The 21388-nt window shown below is 34.2% G+C and overlaps 3 protein-coding genes and 1 long non-coding RNA gene across 9 annotated transcripts; 2 read left to right on the top strand and 2 right to left on the bottom strand.

Moving 5' to 3' along the window:
• Positions 1-4578: 4578 nt before the first annotated feature.
• Positions 4579-8807, bottom strand: LOC125579433. Its single transcript, XR_007317467.1, has 2 exons — positions 5174-8807; positions 4579-5100 (listed from the first exon to the last, which is right to left on the bottom strand). It is a non-coding gene; the product is annotated as an uncharacterized LOC125579433 (long non-coding RNA).
• A 305-nt stretch (positions 8808-9112) lies between these two features.
• LOC111199474 (glycine-rich cell wall structural protein-like) lies at positions 9113-13555 on the top strand. Its single transcript, XM_048743516.1, has one exon. It carries the CDS (start codon positions 9835-9837, stop codon positions 10927-10929), a length of 1095 nt encoding a protein of 364 aa, XP_048599473.1. The 5' UTR covers positions 9113-9834; the 3' UTR covers positions 10930-13555.
• Positions 13265-14022, bottom strand: LOC111201362. Its single transcript, XM_022693087.1, has 2 exons — positions 13888-14022; positions 13265-13585 (listed from the first exon to the last, which is right to left on the bottom strand). The coding sequence occupies exons 1-2, from the start codon at positions 14020-14022 to the stop codon at positions 13265-13267; spliced, it is 456 nt and encodes a 151-aa protein (XP_022548808.1).
• Positions 14023-14864: 842 nt separating this feature from the next.
• On the top strand, positions 14865-20301 carry LOC111201378 (6-phosphofructo-2-kinase/fructose-2,6-bisphosphatase-like). Of its 6 annotated transcripts, none has more exons than XM_022693116.2 (23): positions 14867-15210; positions 15290-15353; positions 15457-15749; positions 15820-16038; positions 16131-16316; positions 16409-16504; positions 16664-16762; positions 16856-16885; positions 16967-17020; positions 17213-17266; positions 17337-17414; positions 17495-17586; positions 17673-17730; positions 17824-17898; positions 18023-18070; positions 18269-18366; positions 18475-18550; positions 18909-18971; positions 19068-19159; positions 19480-19548; positions 19631-19694; positions 19839-19904; positions 20009-20301. In XM_022693116.2, the coding sequence occupies exons 1-23, from the start codon at positions 15028-15030 to the stop codon at positions 20084-20086; spliced, it is 2235 nt and encodes a 744-aa protein (XP_022548837.2). In that variant the 5' UTR covers positions 14867-15027; the 3' UTR covers positions 20087-20301. The 6 variants fall into 6 exon arrangements, with proteins under 6 accessions (XP_048599469.1, XP_048599468.1, XP_022548837.2 ...); XM_048743514.1 differs by having other exon boundaries at positions 15030-15210; positions 15459-15569; positions 15662-15749; positions 19631-19904; XM_048743512.1 differs by having other exon boundaries at positions 14865-15210; positions 15457-15716; positions 19631-19904.
• Positions 20302-21388: the final 1087 nt, after the last annotated feature.

Genomic DNA, 21388 nt, shown 5'->3' with positions numbered 1-21388 from the left:
ATGATTTTAGATATTGTAGTTAAATATATTCTTTCAAATTCAAAATGAGCTATAATTATTTTTATTATAATTAAGTAAAATCAAATCAATTTTGTTTATCGTTGAAATGTCCATGTATTTTTATAATATTTATCAAATTAAATGTTGATGTTTTTTTTAACACTGGATTTCATTGAGAGCAATAGTTCAAATGCTTGCCTTCTAAAACAAGGGAAGACCAATACAGAGCAGAGAGAATAGAAGTAAAAAGACAAAAACCACTATAAGAAATAAGTAGATAACACATTTTTGGAAGCTCATCAACACATATCAATATTATTTTTTTTGAATGAATGTTAAATTTATTCATAAAAAAAAACCTTATTACATCAAGTGTGAACCTCTATTTTAACCTTCATATCTTCCTACAAACTTTAAACTAATACAAACTTGATTAAAGATGAGTGCTAAACCAAAATTGAAGTCCACTTTCCCACCCTTTTACATGCTTTCTTCTCAGTACACTCAGTTTGTTCCTAACTCCCTTCTCTACCAACTTCATAACAGTAGCAATAGGCAACGCTGTCTCATTATTTACAATAATTAAATATTTTATAAATTCTAAATAATTTTATGCCTTTGATTTGTTGAATGAAAACTGAAATTTATTTTAAATAATTTTAAAAATGAGAATTCAGATTTGCTTTGGTATTTTGATTATGGTTCTATTAAGTTCCACAAACATAAAATTTAAAATCAAACTTAATATTAAGAAAGCAAATAACTTCAATAATTATAAAATATGATATATCTACCTCATTAAACTATTTTGTAACTATTTTTAAAATTTATTTTTAGTTTTTTTTAATAACTCTTAAAAGTAAGTAGTAAACAAAATTATGATTGTATTTGAAAATAATATTATATAAGTAAAATAAAGTTTATCAATATTTTTTGCTGTAATTGAAAGCTATTATAGTCAACTAAATATACGAAATAAATAAAACATTTCAATAATACTAATTATAAACTATTTTTATAAACATTTCTACTACTTTGAATTTTTTTGTATTGCTTAAAATTATGTTTTAAAAGAGATAATATTTTTTTTCTAATAACATTATGGGGCAAATCTCCAAAATAGCACATTTCTAAGTTTATATCACAAAAATAGCACTCAAAAACTAAAATGACCAAAATAGCATTTTATCTTTTGAAAAATTTAAATTTTTTTATTTTTCAAAATTTGAAATCTTATCCCCAAAACCTCACTTCTCAACTCTAAACCCTAAAACCTAAACTCTAAACCCTAAACCCTAAATTCTAAACCCTAAACCCCATCTCTTGAGTGCTATTTTTGTGACTTTTGACCTTGAGTGCTAGTTTGGGAACAAAAACTTGATTTAGTGCTATTTTGGTCTTTTTCTCTAACATTATGTACATTTATATTTTTCATCTAAGAAAATATAGATATAAAGAAGGTATTTTACTACTTCAAAAGTATAATTTATGTAATATGAAAATATTTTTTAAATGTAATATTATTATTTTGTGACCTTTCCTTTTTTTTATGAAATCATATTATATATACATATATTTTTGTTTTTCAATTCGTTTTTTTACTTTATAAAATAATTTCCTTTTTTATTATATGGATATGTTTTTTGGAAAATTTTAAAAAGGACACTAAACAAAAAAATAAATAATAGTATGTTACATGTAATATTTTTAATTCATTAAGGGTATCAGTGTAATCAACCATCGTGAGAGTTAACGTGAGAGTGACACATAAGAAACTGACTTCTCAAATAATATTATAGAGATTTGACCAATGAAAAATACCATAATACCAATTTTAAGAGGCTAAGATCATCTCAAAATCTTATATTTTCTTTTTGGTATTTCCAAATCTTATATATATATATATATAATATTCTTTACTTTTTTGCTCACACGTCGCTTAATTTTAATTATATATTATTTAAAATAAAGAGAACGATTCAATTAAAAACAATTAGAGAATAGGAAATTAGGAATATATAAAATATCTTTTAGATTTTTCCAAGCAGCTTCTTAACCATACTACGAAACAAGCAACCACTAGTGGCGCGTTTTGTTTCATGCAAGTTAAGAATTCAAACACAATTATATATAAATACTAGTGGCTTTCCGGCGCTACGCGCCGGGTTCGTCTTTTTTATTGTTAAATGATTAACAATTTGTTTTGTGGTTTTTGTTAAAAAAAATATGTTTAAAAAAATTAAAGATAAATATATGTGGAAAGAGAATTTTTTTTTTTTTCTGATCGATAGTGGTTAACGACAATAGTGTATTAATTTGTTTTGAAATAACTTAGGTCAATGTGGAATAACATAAGTGGTTGTGACTGATAGATTTAATAAAAATAGTATAAAAAATTGATAATCGTAACAAAGTAAATTCAGTTGAAATTTAAACAAAGTAAAGATGATGTTTGAAAAGGAAACATGTAAATGTTTGTGTTTGTTTTGTTAATATCTTGTTTGAAGAAAGATAATAAATTGTTTCATCCTCTTAAACTATTAACAATCTTCGCATATTTTGTATATGTCAAAGATGTGGCAACTTATTGGAGGCTTCATTTCACGAATCCAGTAAGTGAATTCTTAATCATGCTCTAGCATTGATCGGACTTGAATTGATTATTTTTTCATGATAGCTTATCCAAAAAATATTTATCTTCTTCAAAAATGCATTTGCACAAAATTAATTTACCATAAAGATATGTATCATGTATCGTTGTCATAGTTCAGATATGCGGATTGGTGAAGATGGTTGAGTCCGTTGATAGATTTGTGTTGGAAGAAGTATTGATTTAACCCCTCAATATAATGAGCCTCTGGATTGTCATTATCCAAACATTGATTCATTAATTGAATGTGTTGATTCATCATCATGAGTGGTTCCGCTGCAAAATATAATAGGCTAAGGTTACAGGAGGATTTGTGTCTGAAGAGTTTCCGTCATAGTTGTCAATGCTTTCGTCTGAGTTATAAGTATTGACTGAAGTATCTGATACCATCTTATTTTTTATGTATTTTTTTTAATATAGTGGAGAAACATGAATCTTAAATATTTACTTTATTTTCAATTAAAAGTAATACTTTTTTTATATTTCTATTATTTGTTTTATTTTTCTTTTTACATATCATATATTTATTTCACCATTAAAAATCATGAAAGTGTAATTATTTTACTTTTTAATATTTGTCTACTTTAGTTTTAATAGTTATATATTGAATTATTTATTTAAAACAGTAGTTGATTATATTTAACACAGTAAATATATGTATTTTTCTTTAATAACACAATCTTCTTCTTTTATTTTCTCAAATTATAAATTGAAACGATGGAAAAATAGCTAATCTATTATTAGTAAATTACTTTAAGTTAGGTAAGCAGAATTAAAACCTAATAATAACTACTATACTTTATATATATACATGTTTGTTTGAATCTATATATGTCAATATTTTTGAAAACCAAATGAACTATGTTAATAATTTGATCAAACAGTTTCTTCTAAATTTCGAAAAATGTAATGAATTTTTGTATTAATTCATAAGACAATAGATATTTAACTAAAATCATAATTAATAACTGATTTAAATAAATTATTCATAAGACTATAGATCTTATATTAATTCAGCTATTCACTTTTTCGGGCATTTAGTGTGTCTCTTTAGATTGGTGATTTGATTTTGTTATCTTCATTAAGCATGATTTCAGCTTCCTGCAGCCTTCCTGATTCTGTTATTCGGGTGATTATTATCACTTCTATTTTATTGCGATAATGTCCCACTACGTTGTATGACGGTGGTCATATAAATACATGACAGTTTAAGTGTAGACAATATCTTTGTTCACAGATTTAGTTTTATTAATTAAATGTGATCGTTCTTGGATCTGAATTATGTTTTTTGGTGTGTTTATGTAGCCATATTATTTAAATATATAGATATTTTTACAGTTATGGATATCATGCTGATTTCCATCTCTACTTATATGTTATTTCTGTTGGTGTCGCATGAATTTTGGATCCCGTGTGATTGGTGATTGTCGTCTCATCTTAGCATCTAGCCTTATCAACATGTGTTGTGTATTGTTGTAAGTTTTGCATGGGTATAATTTATATTGTGGAGCACTTTTTACCTAAACGTTTGATTCCAAACTCCTCATTACGGAAGTCTTGAAGAATCAAGGTCTGGACTATATATTATTATTTCTTGAGGACATAATTTGTGAATATTAAATAGTTGTGTGAAGAATATATTAAAAACATCCAAAGAGGTTACTATTTCTTAGAAGATCATGAGGTTGATGTTAATTTAGGAATGATTCCATGAAATATGTTTGGGTGGGAATAATAAGTTGACATAAATGAATACGATAGAAATCTAAAATATAAAAAGTTTTGTTTCTTTCCAAACATTTGATAGTCGATTACAAATTTGATTTTCTTATATACGTAAGTTCAATAACATCTATACAATAGAGAGGTCTGAATTTGAAATTATTTTCTCATGCGGCAACTATACCGAGTTCATTTGTTTCAAGTGGGAAAACATAATATGTGGGGTCAATTGAAATGTTTACACTGGTAATTTTTTTAATGGTCTTCAACTGCACGATCACAAATATGGAAACAAAAAACATACAATATGTGGGGTCAATTGAAATGTTTACACTGGTAATTTTGCAATCACCCAAACATACATCAGTGGGCTGAATCAAGAAAAAGGCTGGTCGTATTTGCCATTCCTGGCTGATGAAGAGCCGTGAATATTTGATTTTCCCACTTATGTTCTGCTCAAGCTATCTCTGAGATTCGTAGACAACAGTCATAACCTTTATCTCAATCTCCACATGATCGGTAATCTGTAACATATATCACACAGTAGCTAAAATCATTTTACAGTAAGGTAAGCCTGAAATATGTTATCAATGAAGTTTTACAAATGACTCGCATGAAACTAAATTATGTATTTATTTGATTAGCATAGCATATACTTTCCTGAACAAAGTCTATGATTTTTTCATTACTTGGATAGTTCCATCTTTGGCCAATGACTGAAACATTATCTGCAAAAATGGAATAAATTTTATTGATCCAAAACAGAAAAGTTGATACATTTCAAGACCCATAACTTAGTACCTCCGGCTAAGAAGCTCGGCTGCTATCAAAGTATCCTTGGGCGAGTATTATTTCTGGAAGATCTGGTTTTGGAAAGTACCAGTAACCAGTGAGCCCTTCTTTTTCCTCATTGTTACTTTTTCTGAACATATAGACTCAAGTTAGCTGATGGTGATATGATAAAGAAAAACAGATATAGATACTGCAACGTAACGAAGAATTCTTTATCTCAGGACCTGAGTTTTTTCTTCCCACAATCGGGCCGGCATGGCCTCTGGTTGTAGTGAAGTGCTTGTTTTGATCTTCCATAGTCAACTTTTGCTGAAAAGGCACTAAAGTTCTTAATATACATTATAAATTTATATTCAAAACTGAATGAGTTGATCATATCCCTTCGCTTGTTTAACTCATAATATACAAACGGCAAAGAATGAAAGTAAATTGTTGACCTTGGTGACAAACTTTAGATTAACCAATTGGATGGATTGATATACTAACATCGCAGTGGAGAGCAAATACCTCATATGGCAGCGGATTGAATCCCACTTTTTATACCTCCTTTCTTGACATTACGGGCTTCCCAGAATCAGAGCATACAGATCTCCGCTTTGTTAGAGCAACGCCCGGTTTTCTAATTATTGAGAATGATACGTGAGGTGGCCATCGGAGGTAGGTGAGCTTGGATTCGAAAGTTTAGAATGTTTTGTTGGGAGAGATGATTGACATGTCCTGCCTCCAGCGTATTTATAACCCTAGGTTTTAGACATTCTGGCGTTACCATGGATGTATAATGAAATCAATACGAAGGAGTGGAGAGAGTGGTTTAATGGTTGTTATTGCAATCATTACAGGGAGAAATTGAATGCTATGGGAAGGCGTTACTTGTCTTTGAAAATCGAAGGAAAGAATTCTCAACTGTCACTCTGCGTTCTTCTTCGGTTAGACAACACAAGGTTCAGGAAGAATAAGACTACAGAACGTAGATGGGCTTCTCGTTATAATTAAATTCACCTAGTAGCCCATCGTTTACAAAATGGTCAAACATGCAATTATAATGTTAAGACTAAGTTTAGTGTCGTGTAGTAGCTATAATAACTGGCCCATTAAGAAATTCTCGAAGAGACGAAACATTTGCGTTTTCAGATAGAGAAGCTGACGTGTCAGCATATGCCCCCTTCTAACCGATGATGTGGCACTCTAAGGAGGGAGAAAAGCCAACTTTATAGTATTAGATATTCGGATCATGCAAGAAAGTATAGAGACACAGAGAAAAACAAAAATGTGTTTAAAAAGAACATCACTAGTTTTATACATTCTCTTAATCATTCATCTACAGCACAATTTTTCTTCTGTTAGTTCAAGGCCTTCTTCTGTTGATACATACCACGAGAGTCTTCCTCTCAGAGCCATAAAACCTATTTATAAATTTTGATTCGGGTTCGTATCAAATCTTTGCAGATTCAGTCTAAGTTCAGATATCCATTTAAATTATATAAACTAATTCAGAAAATATGCAACATATAAATTTGAATATTGTACGCTAAAAATCTAAAATTAACATGAAATTAGTTATTCTTAGCTAATTTCATGTTTTGAATATTTTTTGGACATTTACTTTTAGATATCTTCCAAATTATTTGGATAATTCTGAGTGTTTTTTTTGTATGCTGAATATTTTTAGAATATTTGACTTAAAAATAATTAATATATTTAATAAAGAATTGTTACTCGGGTATCCAAAATATCTCGATTCAAGTCGGGTATCTTCTTCTTTATATACAAAAGTTTTGGATCTATTTGGATATCTTAGCAGTTTTCTGTTCAGATACCTTTTTGTATGGGGTTCGGTTCAGTTATTCGGGTTTGGATATTTTGTCCAACACTAAAAAAATAATAAAATCTTAATTTATTATTTTATCATTTTATTTATCTGTTTTAAAATTACATAACCCACATTTAATATGGGTCAAAATCTAGTTTAATGTTTAAGATACAAATTTAAACCAACACATATTGGTTTATAGTCAGTTTATAAGGTCTTGGAGTTTTCGAATTTAGATTTTGTAGGGAAGAAAATTGATTTTGGAAATTAGTTTGGTCTTGCCAAAGCTTTTTTAGAAGGGTGAGTCGGTTTGTAGTTTGATCTCATGTTAGTTCGATTTAAATTATATTTCAATTCCAACTATATTGATATCAGTTTAGGAACTAAACCATTAAAGCAAGTCAAACCATTATCTGTGTGGATATGGGTTTCGATTTTTTTGATTGAAGGATAGGCCTGGGAATATGAATCATAGTCCACGGGCCTTGCCCTGTTGACCTGACGCGGGGCGGGTGTGGATCGAACTATTTAAAAATTTTGATTCGCAGGTTTGGGGTATGAGATTTTTATGCGGGGCCGATCCAGATTGGGGGATTTTGAATTGCGGGTACCCGCCAATCCATAATACTATTTTTTATTAAAAAAAAGTTTTTTTAAAAAAATTTATTTTTGTAAGTAAAAGTATATTTTTAAAAAAAATAAGATTTAAAAAAAATTATCAAAAATTAAAAAAGATATAGAAAATTTAATTATAAATATATTATTTATATTATATTTTAGAAAATGCATTAAATAATTCTTTTTCAAAATAATATTATATGCGGGTGTCGTGAATTACCCACAAATCTGAGCGGAGCGGAGCGGATGCGGTATATAATTTTTCTTTATGGGTCATGCATGTCAATTTTTTTTTTTGTCATCAACAATACAGACTCATACTGACTCTGTAAACCAAACCGGGTGATCTGAATCCATGTGAACGACAAAAGACGGTTGCTTTCTAGCACTGCGCGCTAGACGATCCGCCTTTGAATTTTGCATCCGTGGTACATAGATAATCTCTGATCCGGTGAAGCTCTCTTTCAGGGTCTTGATATCTTCCAAATAGTTTGCAAAAGCTGACCATTCTTCTGGTTCGGAAACCATCTTCACCAATTGAGAACAATCTGTTGCAAACGTAATCTGAAATTAACGTAAATTCCTCATACATTCCATTGCCTAGAGCAACGCTTCAATCTCTGCATGAAGAGGCGATAGACTAGCCGTAACATTCCTCGCCCCCAACAATCCATCAAAACCTTCCAAAGTACTAAGCCAACCTTGTCCTGAAAAACTATCCCCCTCTTTCCACGAGCCATCTGTAAAACACCATCTTTCTAGGATCGACGGCAATATCGCATCTATTATTTGTGGTGTCTTCCTCTGGTCATTCACTACTTGTGCCTCAGTCCACAGTGTTGACTCTGTATCAGCCAATTTAAGCGTATCCATAGATGCAGGTCAAAATTTTGAGTCAAAAAATGAATCGACCCATGGTTTAGCGGGGCTGTTTGACCCACTAACCTAGCTCTATTGAAGGATAATAGGTTATGATACTTATAATGTATGGAATTAGGTGGAAGTTAAAAACTGGTGTTTAATTCTTTACAATATAATATTTTTGGTGTGAAAATATGTGGTTTATAGTATTAAATTTGTTAGACTACATATGCCACTTGAATATCACCGGTGAGTACATTTGTTAGCTATATTTTTTGGGGATTAATCTATTTTTTTCAATAGATTTGAAATAGACTGAATTTTTTAAATTTTTTTTTTTTAAATCAATGTATTTCTTATTTAAAATTACATATGAGCAAATATCATAATAATTTTTAAAATTATATTAAAATGCATATGTTTCTGCAGGGAATACAGCATTATTTGTTTTTGTCAAAATATTATAAAAATTTTAAATTTTATATGTTGAAAACAGAAATTTTATACTGTGATACATTATTTTTCTTATTTGTAATATCATTATTTAAATTTTTATTTTAATATATATACATATATCGTGATATTAGAAATAATTAAAAAAAATAAACCTATTCTGCGATATATAAACTATTATTTTAAAAATGACTATTTTAATATATATATATATATATATATATACTTATCATGGTATTTATAACATTTAATTCATAAATATATATTATCAATATCTAAATATAATATCGTAATAGCATTTTTCTTAGTTTATTATTTTAATAACTAATATCATAGTCAGTTTATCTGATTCTTATTGAAAAAAATATTTTAATATATTTATTTATCATGATATTTAAAATAATTAATAAACATTAACCTATCTATAATACAAACCAAATTTTTTAATATTTCAGTGTAAATGTTTATAATTTAAATTAAGTATTATACTTTCTAAAATCTATTATTTTTATATATTTAATAGATAATTAAAGAAAAATATAAATGAAGAAATCATTGTTATTTATACTTCCAGTGAAAGTCATTTTGACTTTTAAAAACTGTTTAGAAGATAAAAACTAAAAAAAAACTATTTAAGAAAGTTGACCAAGGAAAAATGCCATATACAATATACCAATTTAGAGAGGATAAGATCATCTCAAAATCTTATATACATTTTTTAGTCAAAAAAAAATCTTGTATATATATTATTTACATTTTTGCTTAGATGTCGCTTAAATTTTTATTATATATTAATTAAATAAAGAGAACGATTCAATAAAAATATGGAGTAGAAATAAATAAAATATATTTTTTAGATATTCCTAAGCAGCTTCTTTATAACCATATACTTCATATAGGCAACTACCAGTGACATGTTTTTTTTTTCATGCAAGTTAAGAATCCAAACAGAATTATATATAAATACATACATTGCATATCAGACAAGAAAGTGAGGAGACACAGAAACAAAACGAAAATGGGTTCAAAAAGAACATCGTTGGTTTTATACATTCTCTTAATCTTTCATCTTCAGCACAATTTTCCTTCTATTAATTCAAGGTCTGCCTCTATTGATGTGTACTATGAGAGTTTTCCTCTCAGAGCCACAAAATCAGATGTTGATGGTTTTGAAGGAAAAGGTCAAGAATTAGCTGCAGTTACAAAAAATGGAAGCGGTGGAGGATGGCGTGGTGGCGACTGTGGAAGCACCAGAATAGGAGATGGTGGAGGATGGCGTGGCGGCGGTGGCACCATAATAGGAGGTGGTGGAGGATTGCATTGCTGTCGTGGTGGCTGTGGCGGCACCAGAATAGGAGGACGTAGAGGATTGAGTGGCTGGTTTGGCTCCAGAATAGGAGACAGACTGCGTGACTGGTTTGGCTCCCCAATAGGAGGCGGCGGTGACCACGGTGACGGCGGTAATAGTGGTGGCGGCGGTGGTAGTGGCGGCGGCGGTGGCGGCGGCGGTGGCGGCGGCGGTGGCGGCGGTAGTACTGGAATAGGAGGCGGTGGAGGATTGCCTGGCGGCAGCGGTGGAATAGGAGGCGGCGGAGGATTGCCTGGTGGCGGTGGCGGAATAGGAGGCGGTGGAGGATTTCCTGGCATCGGCAGCGGCGGAATAGGAGGCGGTGGAGGATTTCCTGGCATCGGCGGTAGTGGTGGCGGTGAAGGATTTCCTGGCATCGGCAGCGGAACAAGAAGCGGAATAAGAAGCGGAATAAGAGCCGGTAAAAAATTACCTGACGGCAGCGACAGTGACAACGGAACAGAAAGCAGTGGAGGATCACATGGCGGCGGCAGTGGCAAAGGAATAGGAGGCGGTGGAGGATTGCCTAGCGGCGATAGTACTGGTGGATCTCACCGTTCAAGCAGCAGCCAAAATATTCGAGGGGGAGTGTGCGCTGTATGTTGGTTGAGTTTATTGGTTTTAGCTGGTTTATTATTGGTTTATAAGGATCTAAAATATATGTTGGCCATTTAAATCAAAATCTGTGATGTCGATGTTTGACATTATGTCTGGATTGGTCTGAGATTAATTGGGCCATTGGTAAGTAGGTAAAATGTTTAATACATTTTATTACATTTTACAGGTAAGTGATTTTACTAGTATGAGAACTAATTTTTCTCTATATATTATAGAACTCTATATTATATTAGGGTTGGACCGCCCTACGGACAGGTGTTGAATACACAATAAAAGTTATTTTATACGAAAATATATTTTTATTTTGTAAAGCATTTTAAAATATTCTAAAATTAAAATGACTATAAAATAACAAATAAAAATATAATTCTGTGATCATTTTGATATTTTTGATAAAGATTTTATGTTTAAGTTTAAAGTGAGGTAACATTCACTGTCTTCTATTTTATAGAAAAAAAAAACAAAACTGGTGATCCAACTGCTCGTATCTTCTGGTAGATCTGGTTTGATCTTCATCCTAACTTGTCATTGTCATGTCAAATATTGGAATTTTGTTGGCTGTTTTTGGCTATGTTAGATTTTGCATTTGAAAGTTATTTGTTTGGTTAAGATGGAGTTTTATATCTTTGAAATATTTTACGTAAGGAGTTGATTGGTGGAGATTTTGATGCTTCGATGAATTTGATGTCATACGAATCATTTAGCAGGTTGATGAAGATGATATATATCATATATAAGATCGTGGAAATGGTGGACGTGTGTGACACCTCCGATCGTAGATGACCAGAAATGACTGTCGATGTTTTTCGATGGTCGATCTGAGGTTCTTAGAATATTTCCGATCGCCTTAGACCAACAACCAAAGAACACCACACTCCTATCAGATATCACTCTAGGCTTTTCAACCAAATATTATTTGTCCTCGGCCCTCGTTTTTCTCTCGGAATATCTCGTCCAGCTTAAATAAAGAAAAAATCGACCAAATATTTAAGACTCGACCAAAACTATCAAGGGAAGTTCTTTCGACCACAGGACAGTCCCGTCGAGACATTAATTTACCGGATTGATTTTTATTTTTAATTTTGGTCGAACCAACTCCGAACTGGTCGAGCGGGATTTTTCTCGACCAAAATCCTATTCGCTCGTGAGGGTCTTTACAACAGGTGTCAATAGAAAGACTGTAAATGGATGTGGGTATTCTGCTGCCTCATTGAGAATTGGGCTCGATGCCATTAAGTCAGCCTAACCTCAGTGGTGGAGAAACATCTACAGGACATCAAATCAGAAAGAAGAACTTTCGAGTTAGCCATTTCTCAGAAAATAAGTTTACTTTGTTAATTCAACAGATTGAGAAGATGTTTTTGAGAGGAGGAAGGCTTACCTTTTTATATCTGCATATCACCGCCTCGCAGAAGATAACTTCACATAAATCATGGCTAAAGGAAGTAAGAAGATGTTTAATGCTATGAATCTGTAAGTAGTTTAGTTTCAATGGATGGAAAAGGAGTTCAAAGGATGCGATCAAAACCCTACGAATGGAATCGTCACGCTGACTACATCAGCTTTCGGACGGCAGAGAAGAAAGAACATGATTAACCCACGCGGCTTGAGAGGTTTAAGTCACTTGCTATTGGGCTGAGTTATCTGAGAAAACACAGAGTCCACACACATAGGGATGACAATTGGGCTCTCTCGTCCCGTCCCATCCCGACCCGCTGCGGGTTCGTCTTCTGGCTGTACACGGCTGGACCGTTCCGCGCGGGATGCGGTCCTGAAACTAGCTGCCCAATCCCGTACCGCGAAATGTGTAGGTCTTCGCGGGCTGTCCCGCAGGACGTCACAGAAAAACATGATACTAGCTGCTTCAAGCTGCTTCTGCTTCTACGGTTGATGATTTTATAGATGATTAGCTGCTTCTGCTTCCCGCGGTCCATCAGAACAACAATGAAGGACGGGACCTGACGTGTTAATGTGTTATTGTCTTAACATTGAGCCATTACTTCAGCTGAACCACCATACTCTAGAGATGGGAATTGAGATCATTATTTAAAACAAAAAGTGAGAATGGGTTTCTATTAAACGTGAGAGTTTCACGCAACACAAAAATACAGCAAAAGACCTACATTCATTCATCATCCACAACAATTATAAGATTACAGAAAGTCTCTCTATCTTCTTCAGATCAGAGTATCTCATCTTTCTCTTCTTTGCTGCTGCTTGCAGTGTCGTTTTCACCAGTCTACGTGCAATCCCTTGCAAAAGGACATGTGAATCCTTTGATTCATCTTCCTCTCTCTTCTTCTCAGCTTCGTCGATTCAAGAACTAAGCAACCTTCCAAATTAAATCACAAGCAATGAACAACAAATCAAAACTAAGAACTAAGCAACAACATCAAGCCACAAGCTTCTTTGTTGTCACATAGTAGTTTACAAGTAAGAGATGGACCGGTATAGCATACATTGAACATCTAAAGTCTAAAACAATGCACACAGGGGAAGTAATAGAGTTTGTGAACGTACAGGCTTGTGATTTTCTGGCTTGTTGAATATCAGACCTGAGATCACCAAAGGAAATCCCCTTCCTCGTTCCCTGCGCTGCTGCCTCTTCCACCTCTCTCAGCTTAACAAGCCTCTGGTTCAGCTCCTGCAACAGCTCCTGCAATGAGAACCAACCTTCTTCTCTGCGTGCAAGGAGGCAACATCTCTTCTGAAACTGGATAAAGCAACTTCTGATCAGTTTCAAGAACAAAATAAACAACAATGAGAGTGAGTTTGAGATGCATAAACAACAAAATAAACAACAATATTAAAAGACATATCAGTTTAATCTAGATGTCTAGAAAATGGAAATTAAATTGACAGATTAAAGAAAGAAAAGAAAACCATTTTTGTTACTAATATGAAAACCAGTCTATAAAGGATATGATGAGACGGTTTTGTTACCAGCGTTGATCTCGTTCATGGCTCGTTGGAGATGTTCATCAGGCTCAAAATGTCAACGATGAGAGTTTGCACAATCTCAAAACCGGAAGCAGACATTGCCTTCTCGAGCTCCTCTTCAACAGCTTTGGCAATTTCATTCTTCTGCTCAAAGACATCATCAAGAAGCAGCTTAGGGACACTTGCTCTGATCACTGAAAAAAGCATCATTAGTCTTTTAAAACACAAACACACTCACATACTAATCGTCTTTTCAAACAGACAAGTAACAGTTAACAATAAAACAAGTTTAAAATGTATTTTCACAGAGATATGAACAGACAAATGTCGCTCTGAGGATGAGCGAATTAGTGATATGATATCATATCACTGATATGACAGTAGAAAAAGAAAAAAATAATTTTCTTTATATTAGAGAAAACGACTAGGATAGCAACAAACCAATTTTTTGTTTCCAAACTAACACTCAAGTCTCAAAGTCACATAAATATGTTTCATTAAAGAGGTACATATACATTTATACCTTTTGAATTAATCAATCCAAACTTTAGAGTTTAGAGTTAAGGGGTGGTGTTTTGGAATTAGGATTTAAAATTTTATAAAATAAAAAATAAATACTAAAAATAAAAATTGAAAAAAACAGTTTCAAAAAGTATTTTTGAACTATAAAAAAAAATTGAAAAAAAAAAAAAAAATTTCGAAAAAGAAAATTTCAGAAGGAAAAATTATAAAAATTTCGAATCGGAAAACATATAATCTGAAACTATAAAAAAAAATTCATTTTTTTTATTTTTATTTTAGTTGTTTTTATTTATTTTTGTTTGTTTAGTTAATTTTAAACTAAGTATATTAGAGATATTTTACTATTTAATGAATGTCATTTTTATGAGTTTCTCCTTTTAGTGTTATTTTTAAGAAAAAAACTTAAAAGGTACTATTATTTACTATGGATATTTATTAAGGGCTGGATCAATAAGCAACATAGGCCCAGAAACAAAACAAACCCGACCCAAACACCACGTATTTGCTCTTATCCGGTTATCCCAACATACCACTGAGAATCAAACAACCGAATAATTTTTCCGGAAAAAAGAAAAGAAAAGAAAAAAAAAGCTGCGGGGGAGCGAGCCGCTTCAGGTTTCTTCTCTAATCTCTTTATCCGTTTGACATCTTCATTAAATTCAAATCCGATAACGGAAAGAAAAGACAATAGCGATGGGGTCGGGTGCATCGAAGAATACTGAAGAAGAGGACGACGGTTCCAATGGCGGAGGAGGAGGAGGAGGAGGTCAGCTCTACGTTTCACTCAAAATGGAGAGCTCTAAGGTTCAAGGCGAGCTTACTCCTCACGTCTACGGCTCTGTTCCCGTGATCGGCTCTTGGGATCCTTCCAAAGCTGTGAGCATTCGTTGACTTTGTAATTTATTGCTTCCGATTCATAATTTGATAGCGTTTTTGTCGATTTTTTTCTTGATAGCTTCCGCTGCAACGTGAATCCGCGTCAATCTCGGAGCTGAGCTTCGTTGTTCCTCCTGATCACGGTATTGTTCTTTCTTTTTCCGTATGTGAGTTGACTCAATTTGGAGAAGCGATCGTTGATGCCAATGTTATATTATGATCTAAGGTTCTTTTTCTTTTGTGTAGAGACTTTGGATTTCAAGTTTTTGTTGAAGCCAAAGTACAGAGACACGCCTTGTATAGTTGAGGAAGGTGAAAATAGGCTTCTCACTGGCGGTTCGTTGCAAGGAGATGCTAGGGTAGCTCTTTTTAAGCTGGAAGGTGATGTGATTCTTGAATTCCGAGTGTTCATCAATGCTGACAGAGTTTCACCGTTTGATCTTGCTGCTAGTTGGCGAGCTTATAGGGAGAACTTTCAGCCTTCTACAGTTCGTGGTATCCCTGATGTCAGTATTAATCCTGATTCAACAGTTGTCGAGGTGATTTAATCCTTTACAAGTTCCATGGAGATAAGCTCGAAATGAACACTTTCTTTTATTTTTTTGACAGAATTGTCCTTCAGAAAGTTTGGAGCTTGATCTTGAGCATTATGAAGTTCCTGCTCCTGCACCTTCTGCACACTCGTCTCTTGTTTATGCGGCTGACAATGCAGAGAATCCACGATCTCTTTCAGCTTCTGGTTCATTTGTTAATGACAATACCCCAAAGGCAGCATCCAATAGTCCTAAAGATTCTGGTGTTAGCGCTGATGGATCGCCATCTGCAAAGGTTCTACACTTTGATTAGTTGCATGGTAGATGCCTATGCGTTAGTTAATGGTCATCTTTCTTATTTAATACTGGCATACATTTTACCCATAGGAAATGAAGGTCATTGTTCCCGATTCCTCGGATACTTATTCAGCTTCAGGAGTAGTCTCACCTTTTCAGCAGAAGGATGGTCAAAGAGGACTCTTTGTTGATCGTGGTGTTGGCTCCCCTAGGCTGGCCAAATCTGTTAGCGCAAGCTCCTTTTCGGTTGACCTCAAAGTTGATGCGCAAACCAAGGTTTGGCATGAGATAGTTTCTATTTCCAATGGGATTATCTTAAATTTAAGATCTTTTGACGTAGTTTCACTATTTCTCGTTTAAATTGTTAGAATTCAATGCCAGCCGCCGCAGGAGCTGTTGCTGCAGCAGCGGTTGCTGATCAAATGCTTGGACCCAAAGAAGATAGTCACCTAGCAATCGTTCTGGTAATTTTTCCATATAGGCGCTGCTGTTCATAGTTTTTTCAGGCTTTTCAGCTCAATTGTTGGGAGCTGGATGGCTGGATATTTTGTTTAACATATTAACTTGAATGAAAAATAGAGACTGAAGTTCTGGTTCACACCATTCCCATCATATTGTATTAGGTAGGCTTGCCAGCTCGAGGAAAGACTTTTACTGCAGCAAAGTTGACAAGATATCTTCGCTGGTTGGGGCACGATACTAAACATTTTAATGTTGGAAAGGTTTGCAAATTTGTTTTTCGTTTTTCTACGTATTCTGTAACTAACAACACTTGTGGAAAATATTGACTCAATCATTGCTCCATTTCTTTACAGTACCGACGGCTAAAACATGGAGTTAACGTGGTAAGCTGGATTATTAAATTGGATAAGTATCTGCCCTCCATTTTGGATATTTCTGATGGACAACGAATGAGCTTTCTGTAGGCTGCTGATTTCTTTCGAGGGGACAATCCAGAAGGTGTAGAGGCACGAACAGAGGTAGGTGGTATTTTGAATTGCTTAGTAAAGCCAGTTTGCGACTGTCTCTTCTAATTTGTGCGTCTAAATTCATCATGGTTATGGTACTCTCAACTTAATTTGTTATATTGGACGATGTTTGATTTAGTGATCAGTTTTAACACCATTTATCTTCTTCTTTGCACTTAGTTTTAATATATCACATGCTACTAGGTAGCAGCACTTGCAATGGAGGACATGATCGGTTGGATGCAGGATGGTGGTCAAGTAAGTAGTTTTCAGTTAGATGTTTTTCCTGGTTTCTTATATATCCCATTCTAAATAGTGTTCATTATAGGTCGGAATCTTTGATGCAACTAATAGCACACGAGTTCGCCGGAATATGCTGATGAAAATGGCTGAAGGAAAGTGTAAGGTACTGAAGCTTCGAAATACTGTGATGTTGACTCTTGTGTAACTGTAACGTAACTGATTTACCTTTTGACTCTTGTGTAGATTATTTTTCTGGAAACACTATGCAATGATGAACGCATTATTGAAAGAAACATACGTCTTAAAATCCAGCAAAGTCCTGATTATGCAGAAGGGTACGATGCCTCTTTAAGACACTTATTTTCTCTTCCTAGTCGACTTCTTTTTTACCTGTCAGCTAAATCCGTATGCTTTTCTGCAGGACGGATTTTGAAGCTGGAGTGAGAGACTTTAGAGACCGTTTGGCCAATTATGAGAAGGTCGGTATACAAATCTGCAGCTTCCAAACGTGTCCTAATTACTTTGAGAAAGCAGGCTGGATTCAAATGTTGGTTTTATTGTTTTCATACCAGGTTTATGAGCCTGTTGAAGAAGGTTCTTACATCAAAATGATTGATATGGTCAGCGGTAATGGTGGACAGATACAAGTACGTTTTATATATGTGCTTGATGAAGAAATGTGCCACTGATGGCATTTCATACTGATCTCGATAGGATACCGATACTCTATATTTTTGACTACTCCTGACTGTTAATCTACTCTTTTTGCAGGTGAACAATATAAGTGGTTACCTTCCTGGAAGAATTGTATTTTTCTTGGTATGAATTAGCGATGTCTCTTGCTCATTTTTAATTGAAATGCCTTTAGCCTTTTTGTAATATGCATACAAGTTATATACTTGCAAGTGTGATTTATATCATCATCAACATTCATTGGCTTATTCAATAAGAATAAGTTAAGTGATCACGAGATCATTTCTTTTTTGAAGAAGCTAATATTTTCTTACCTTTAATTAGGTGAACACGCATCTTACTCCACGACCAATACTACTCACTCGGCATGGAGAAAGTATGGATAATGTTAGAGGCCGAACTGGGGGAGATAGTGTTATAAGGTATGTTTTTACTCAGTCACCTCCAAATTTCTAAAATTTCTAAGGATGGAATTTATATTTCTTGTTTAAAATGTGAAATTGATAACCTTTGTCAACTTTGAAACGCAGTGAATCTGGAAAAATTTATGCAAAGAAACTCGCTAACTTTGTTGAAAAGCGACTAAAAAATGAAAAGGCTGCTTCGGTAAGTATTCCAGACTATTACACCATGTTTGAATTTTGATGTATCTGCAAATGTGTCAAAGAAAGCTTGTTGCTTGTCTTGCGTACCAGTGAATGCTTACGTAAAATTTGTGCAACCTCTAAGTCAGTCTATCAATTCTTAAAATCCGGAAAATATTATTGAGAATAAATATCGGTCATTTGGAACTGCACAACGAGATTTTGTTTTCCTACACCAACCTAGGCATGGAACCATCCTCGAAACCTCTTTTTGCCACACAAGTCCACAAAGGATCAAGCAATTCCATACTTGGTTAATTTGAAATCATAAAGCTCTTGATAATTCAGTAATAGTGATCCACCGACGTTGTCTATTTCAGATTTGGACCAGTACACTTCAGAGAACAATCTTAACAGCAGGTTCCATAGTTGGATTTCCTAAGGTTGATGTTTACTAACTGCCAAAATATCTTCCGACTCTTGATGTCTTGTACTATATGCTGATGCAAAATAATCGTTTTCTCCTATTTTCATTTTAGGTGCAATGGCGTGCGCTGGACGAGATTAATTCTGGAGTTTGCGATGGAATGACATATGAAGAGATAAAGAAGATAATGCCAGAAGAGTTCGAGTAAGTGACTTGGTAGAATCTGTATATCTGAAAAAACTTCATCAGTTCTAATTTCCAAGAGTTTTTAAAGAATCTGAGGAAGGGCACATAAATTTATGCTAGGGGTGCTATGCTTGTAACTGGATAGAACTAGATTATAGTTTTGTTCATCATAAAGCCAAGAAAATCGGTTACGAATCTGAAGAAACCAACTTACATCCCATATTTGCATATTCTAATCTACTGCATATCGAATCTCTATGGTACAAGTTTATCAATCCTGAAACGGACAATAAGCTCTCCGACTTCTCTAGCTCATCTTGTGGTGCATATGACTGCAGATCTCGGAGAAAAGACAAATTGCGATACAGATACCCTCGTGGAGAGTCCTACCTTGATGTAATTCAACGGTATGTTTGTCTCTTCTTCTTCTTCTTCTACGTTCAGTCATAAACTAAACCTCAAGCAAATAATGTTTCTTTGACAATGTAGGCTCGAACCTGTGATCATTGAGTTAGAACGACAAAGAGCTCCTGTCGTCGTGATAGCTCACCAGGTTATAGTCCAAACTCTGTTTATAGTTTATTGTCTAAAACCATTGGCTCTAGTTTTTGAAGAATTTGTCGACAATCCACTTGATCATGTTGAACTATCTGACTTGTCAATGAGTTCACCTTACAATTGGTTGGTTCTTATGCAGGCCGTTCTGAGGGCCTTATATGCATATTTTGCGGACCGTCCTCTCAAAGAAATACCCCAGATCGAGGTATAGTCTGAAATATGAGATTGTATGATAAAACCATTCGAGTGATGGATAAGATTTTAGATAGTTTATAACACGGCATTGACATCTATGAATGTATTCAACAGATGCCACTTCACACTATCATAGAGATACAAATGGGAGTTTCTGGTGTGCAAGAGAAACGCTACAAGCTCATGGACTGAAAGTAATAACCACAATTACGTCGGATCTCAACCACAACTCTCGTCCCAAAGGTTTACTTACTCTGTGAATTAGAAGATTTGCAGACATCACTGGGCTGTATGTTGGCCTCCCAGTTCTTAATTTTATCCATCAAATAGTTTTTATTTATACTCACAAATGCCTTGTAATTTCAACATGTTATGTACTCTTCATAATAACTAACTCTATACAATAAGACCCGACTGGCAAAAAAAACAAACAAATTAAACCGATCTAGTCGAACCCAAATTGACCCAAACCAAATATATGTGTAACCCTTTGGTAAAAGATTTTATTAAACTCTTTCATTGTCTGGAAGAATTACACCAGAACGTGGACGGGCATCCGTCAAGGGGATCCATTGTCCCCTTTCCTATTCATACTAGGCATTGGTACATGTGATGAATATAACTGAGCTTCAAAGCAACATCACAGGAATGAGATTAACACAAAAAAATTTCAACATTTGTTTTTTCCTGATGACAATCTCTTCCTTTGCAAAGTAACTCTGTCGGACTGCTCCAATTTTCTGCACTGCTTAGAGCTATATGGTAAAGCGTCAGGCCAAGAAATCAATTTTCTTAAGTCATCGGTGACGTTTGGAGCTGATATCGACCCTGTTATGAAGCGTCTAATTGTGGAACTGCTGGAGATAGAGAATGAGGGTGGAGCTGGTACTTATTTGGGTCTCCCAGAATGCTTCAGTGGATCAAAACAGAAGCTTCTAGTCTTTATAGGCGAGAAACTTGGCAAAAGATTTAACGGATGGTATGCCAAAACGCTTTCCCTCGGGAGAAAGGATGTACTCCTTAAGTCTATTGCTATGGCCTTGCCTGTCTATGCTATGTCATGCTTTCGTCTAACGAAACATCATTGTCAAAAGATAATGAGTGTTATAGATGCGTTCTGGTGGAATGAGTGTAGTGAGAAGAGAAAGATACACTGGGTAGCTTGGCCAGATTTATGTAAACCGAAGGAGTTAGGAGGGCTTGGTTTTCGTAACATTGAAGATTTTAATCAAGCCTTGCTGGCCAAGCAAGCTTGGAAACTGCTAAGCGATCCGCAAAGTCTACTAGCACAAGTCTACAAAGGCCGATACTATGCTAATAAAGAGTTTTTGGAATGTGGCAAAGGGTATAGGCCATCGTATGTTTGGAGGAGTATCATATTTGGTCGAGAACTATTGATTAAGGGGTTCACAAAATCCATTGGGAATGGAAGATCTACTCTGGTGTGGGGAGACAAATGGATCATGGATGGGATGCCTCGTCGTCCAGTTAACA

This window comes from Brassica napus, chromosome A10, assembly GCF_020379485.1.
Source record: "Brassica napus cultivar Da-Ae chromosome A10, Da-Ae, whole genome shotgun sequence".
In the NCBI taxonomy this organism is placed as follows: domain Eukaryota; kingdom Viridiplantae; phylum Streptophyta; class Magnoliopsida; order Brassicales; family Brassicaceae; genus Brassica; species Brassica napus.
The sequence above is the reverse complement of the archived record's forward strand: the minus strand, read 5'-3'. Positions and strand labels throughout refer to the sequence as shown.

Coding starts and splice junctions, on each gene's coding strand:
- LOC111199474 (XM_048743516.1), top strand. CDS start 9,835: ATGCAAGTTAAGAATCCAAACAGAATTATATATAAATACATACATTGC.
- LOC111201362 (XM_022693087.1), bottom strand. CDS start 14,022: ATGATGCTTTTTTCAGTGATCAGAGCAAGTGTCCCTAAGCTGCTTCTT. Junction 13,586..13,887: donor CTGCTTCCGGTTTTGAGATT/GTGCAAACTCTC, acceptor TGCTTTATCCAG/TTTCAGAAGAGATGTTGCCT.
- LOC111201378 (XM_048743511.1), top strand. CDS start 15,028: ATGGGGTCGGGTGCATCGAAGAATACTGAAGAAGAGGACGACGGTTCC. Junction 16,505..16,663: donor GTCACCTAGCAATCGTTCTG/GTAATTTTTCCA, acceptor ATATTGTATTAG/GTAGGCTTGCCAGCTCGAGG. Junction 18,367..18,474: donor GGGGGAGATAGTGTTATAAG/GTATGTTTTTAC, acceptor TTTGAAACGCAG/TGAATCTGGAAAAATTTATG.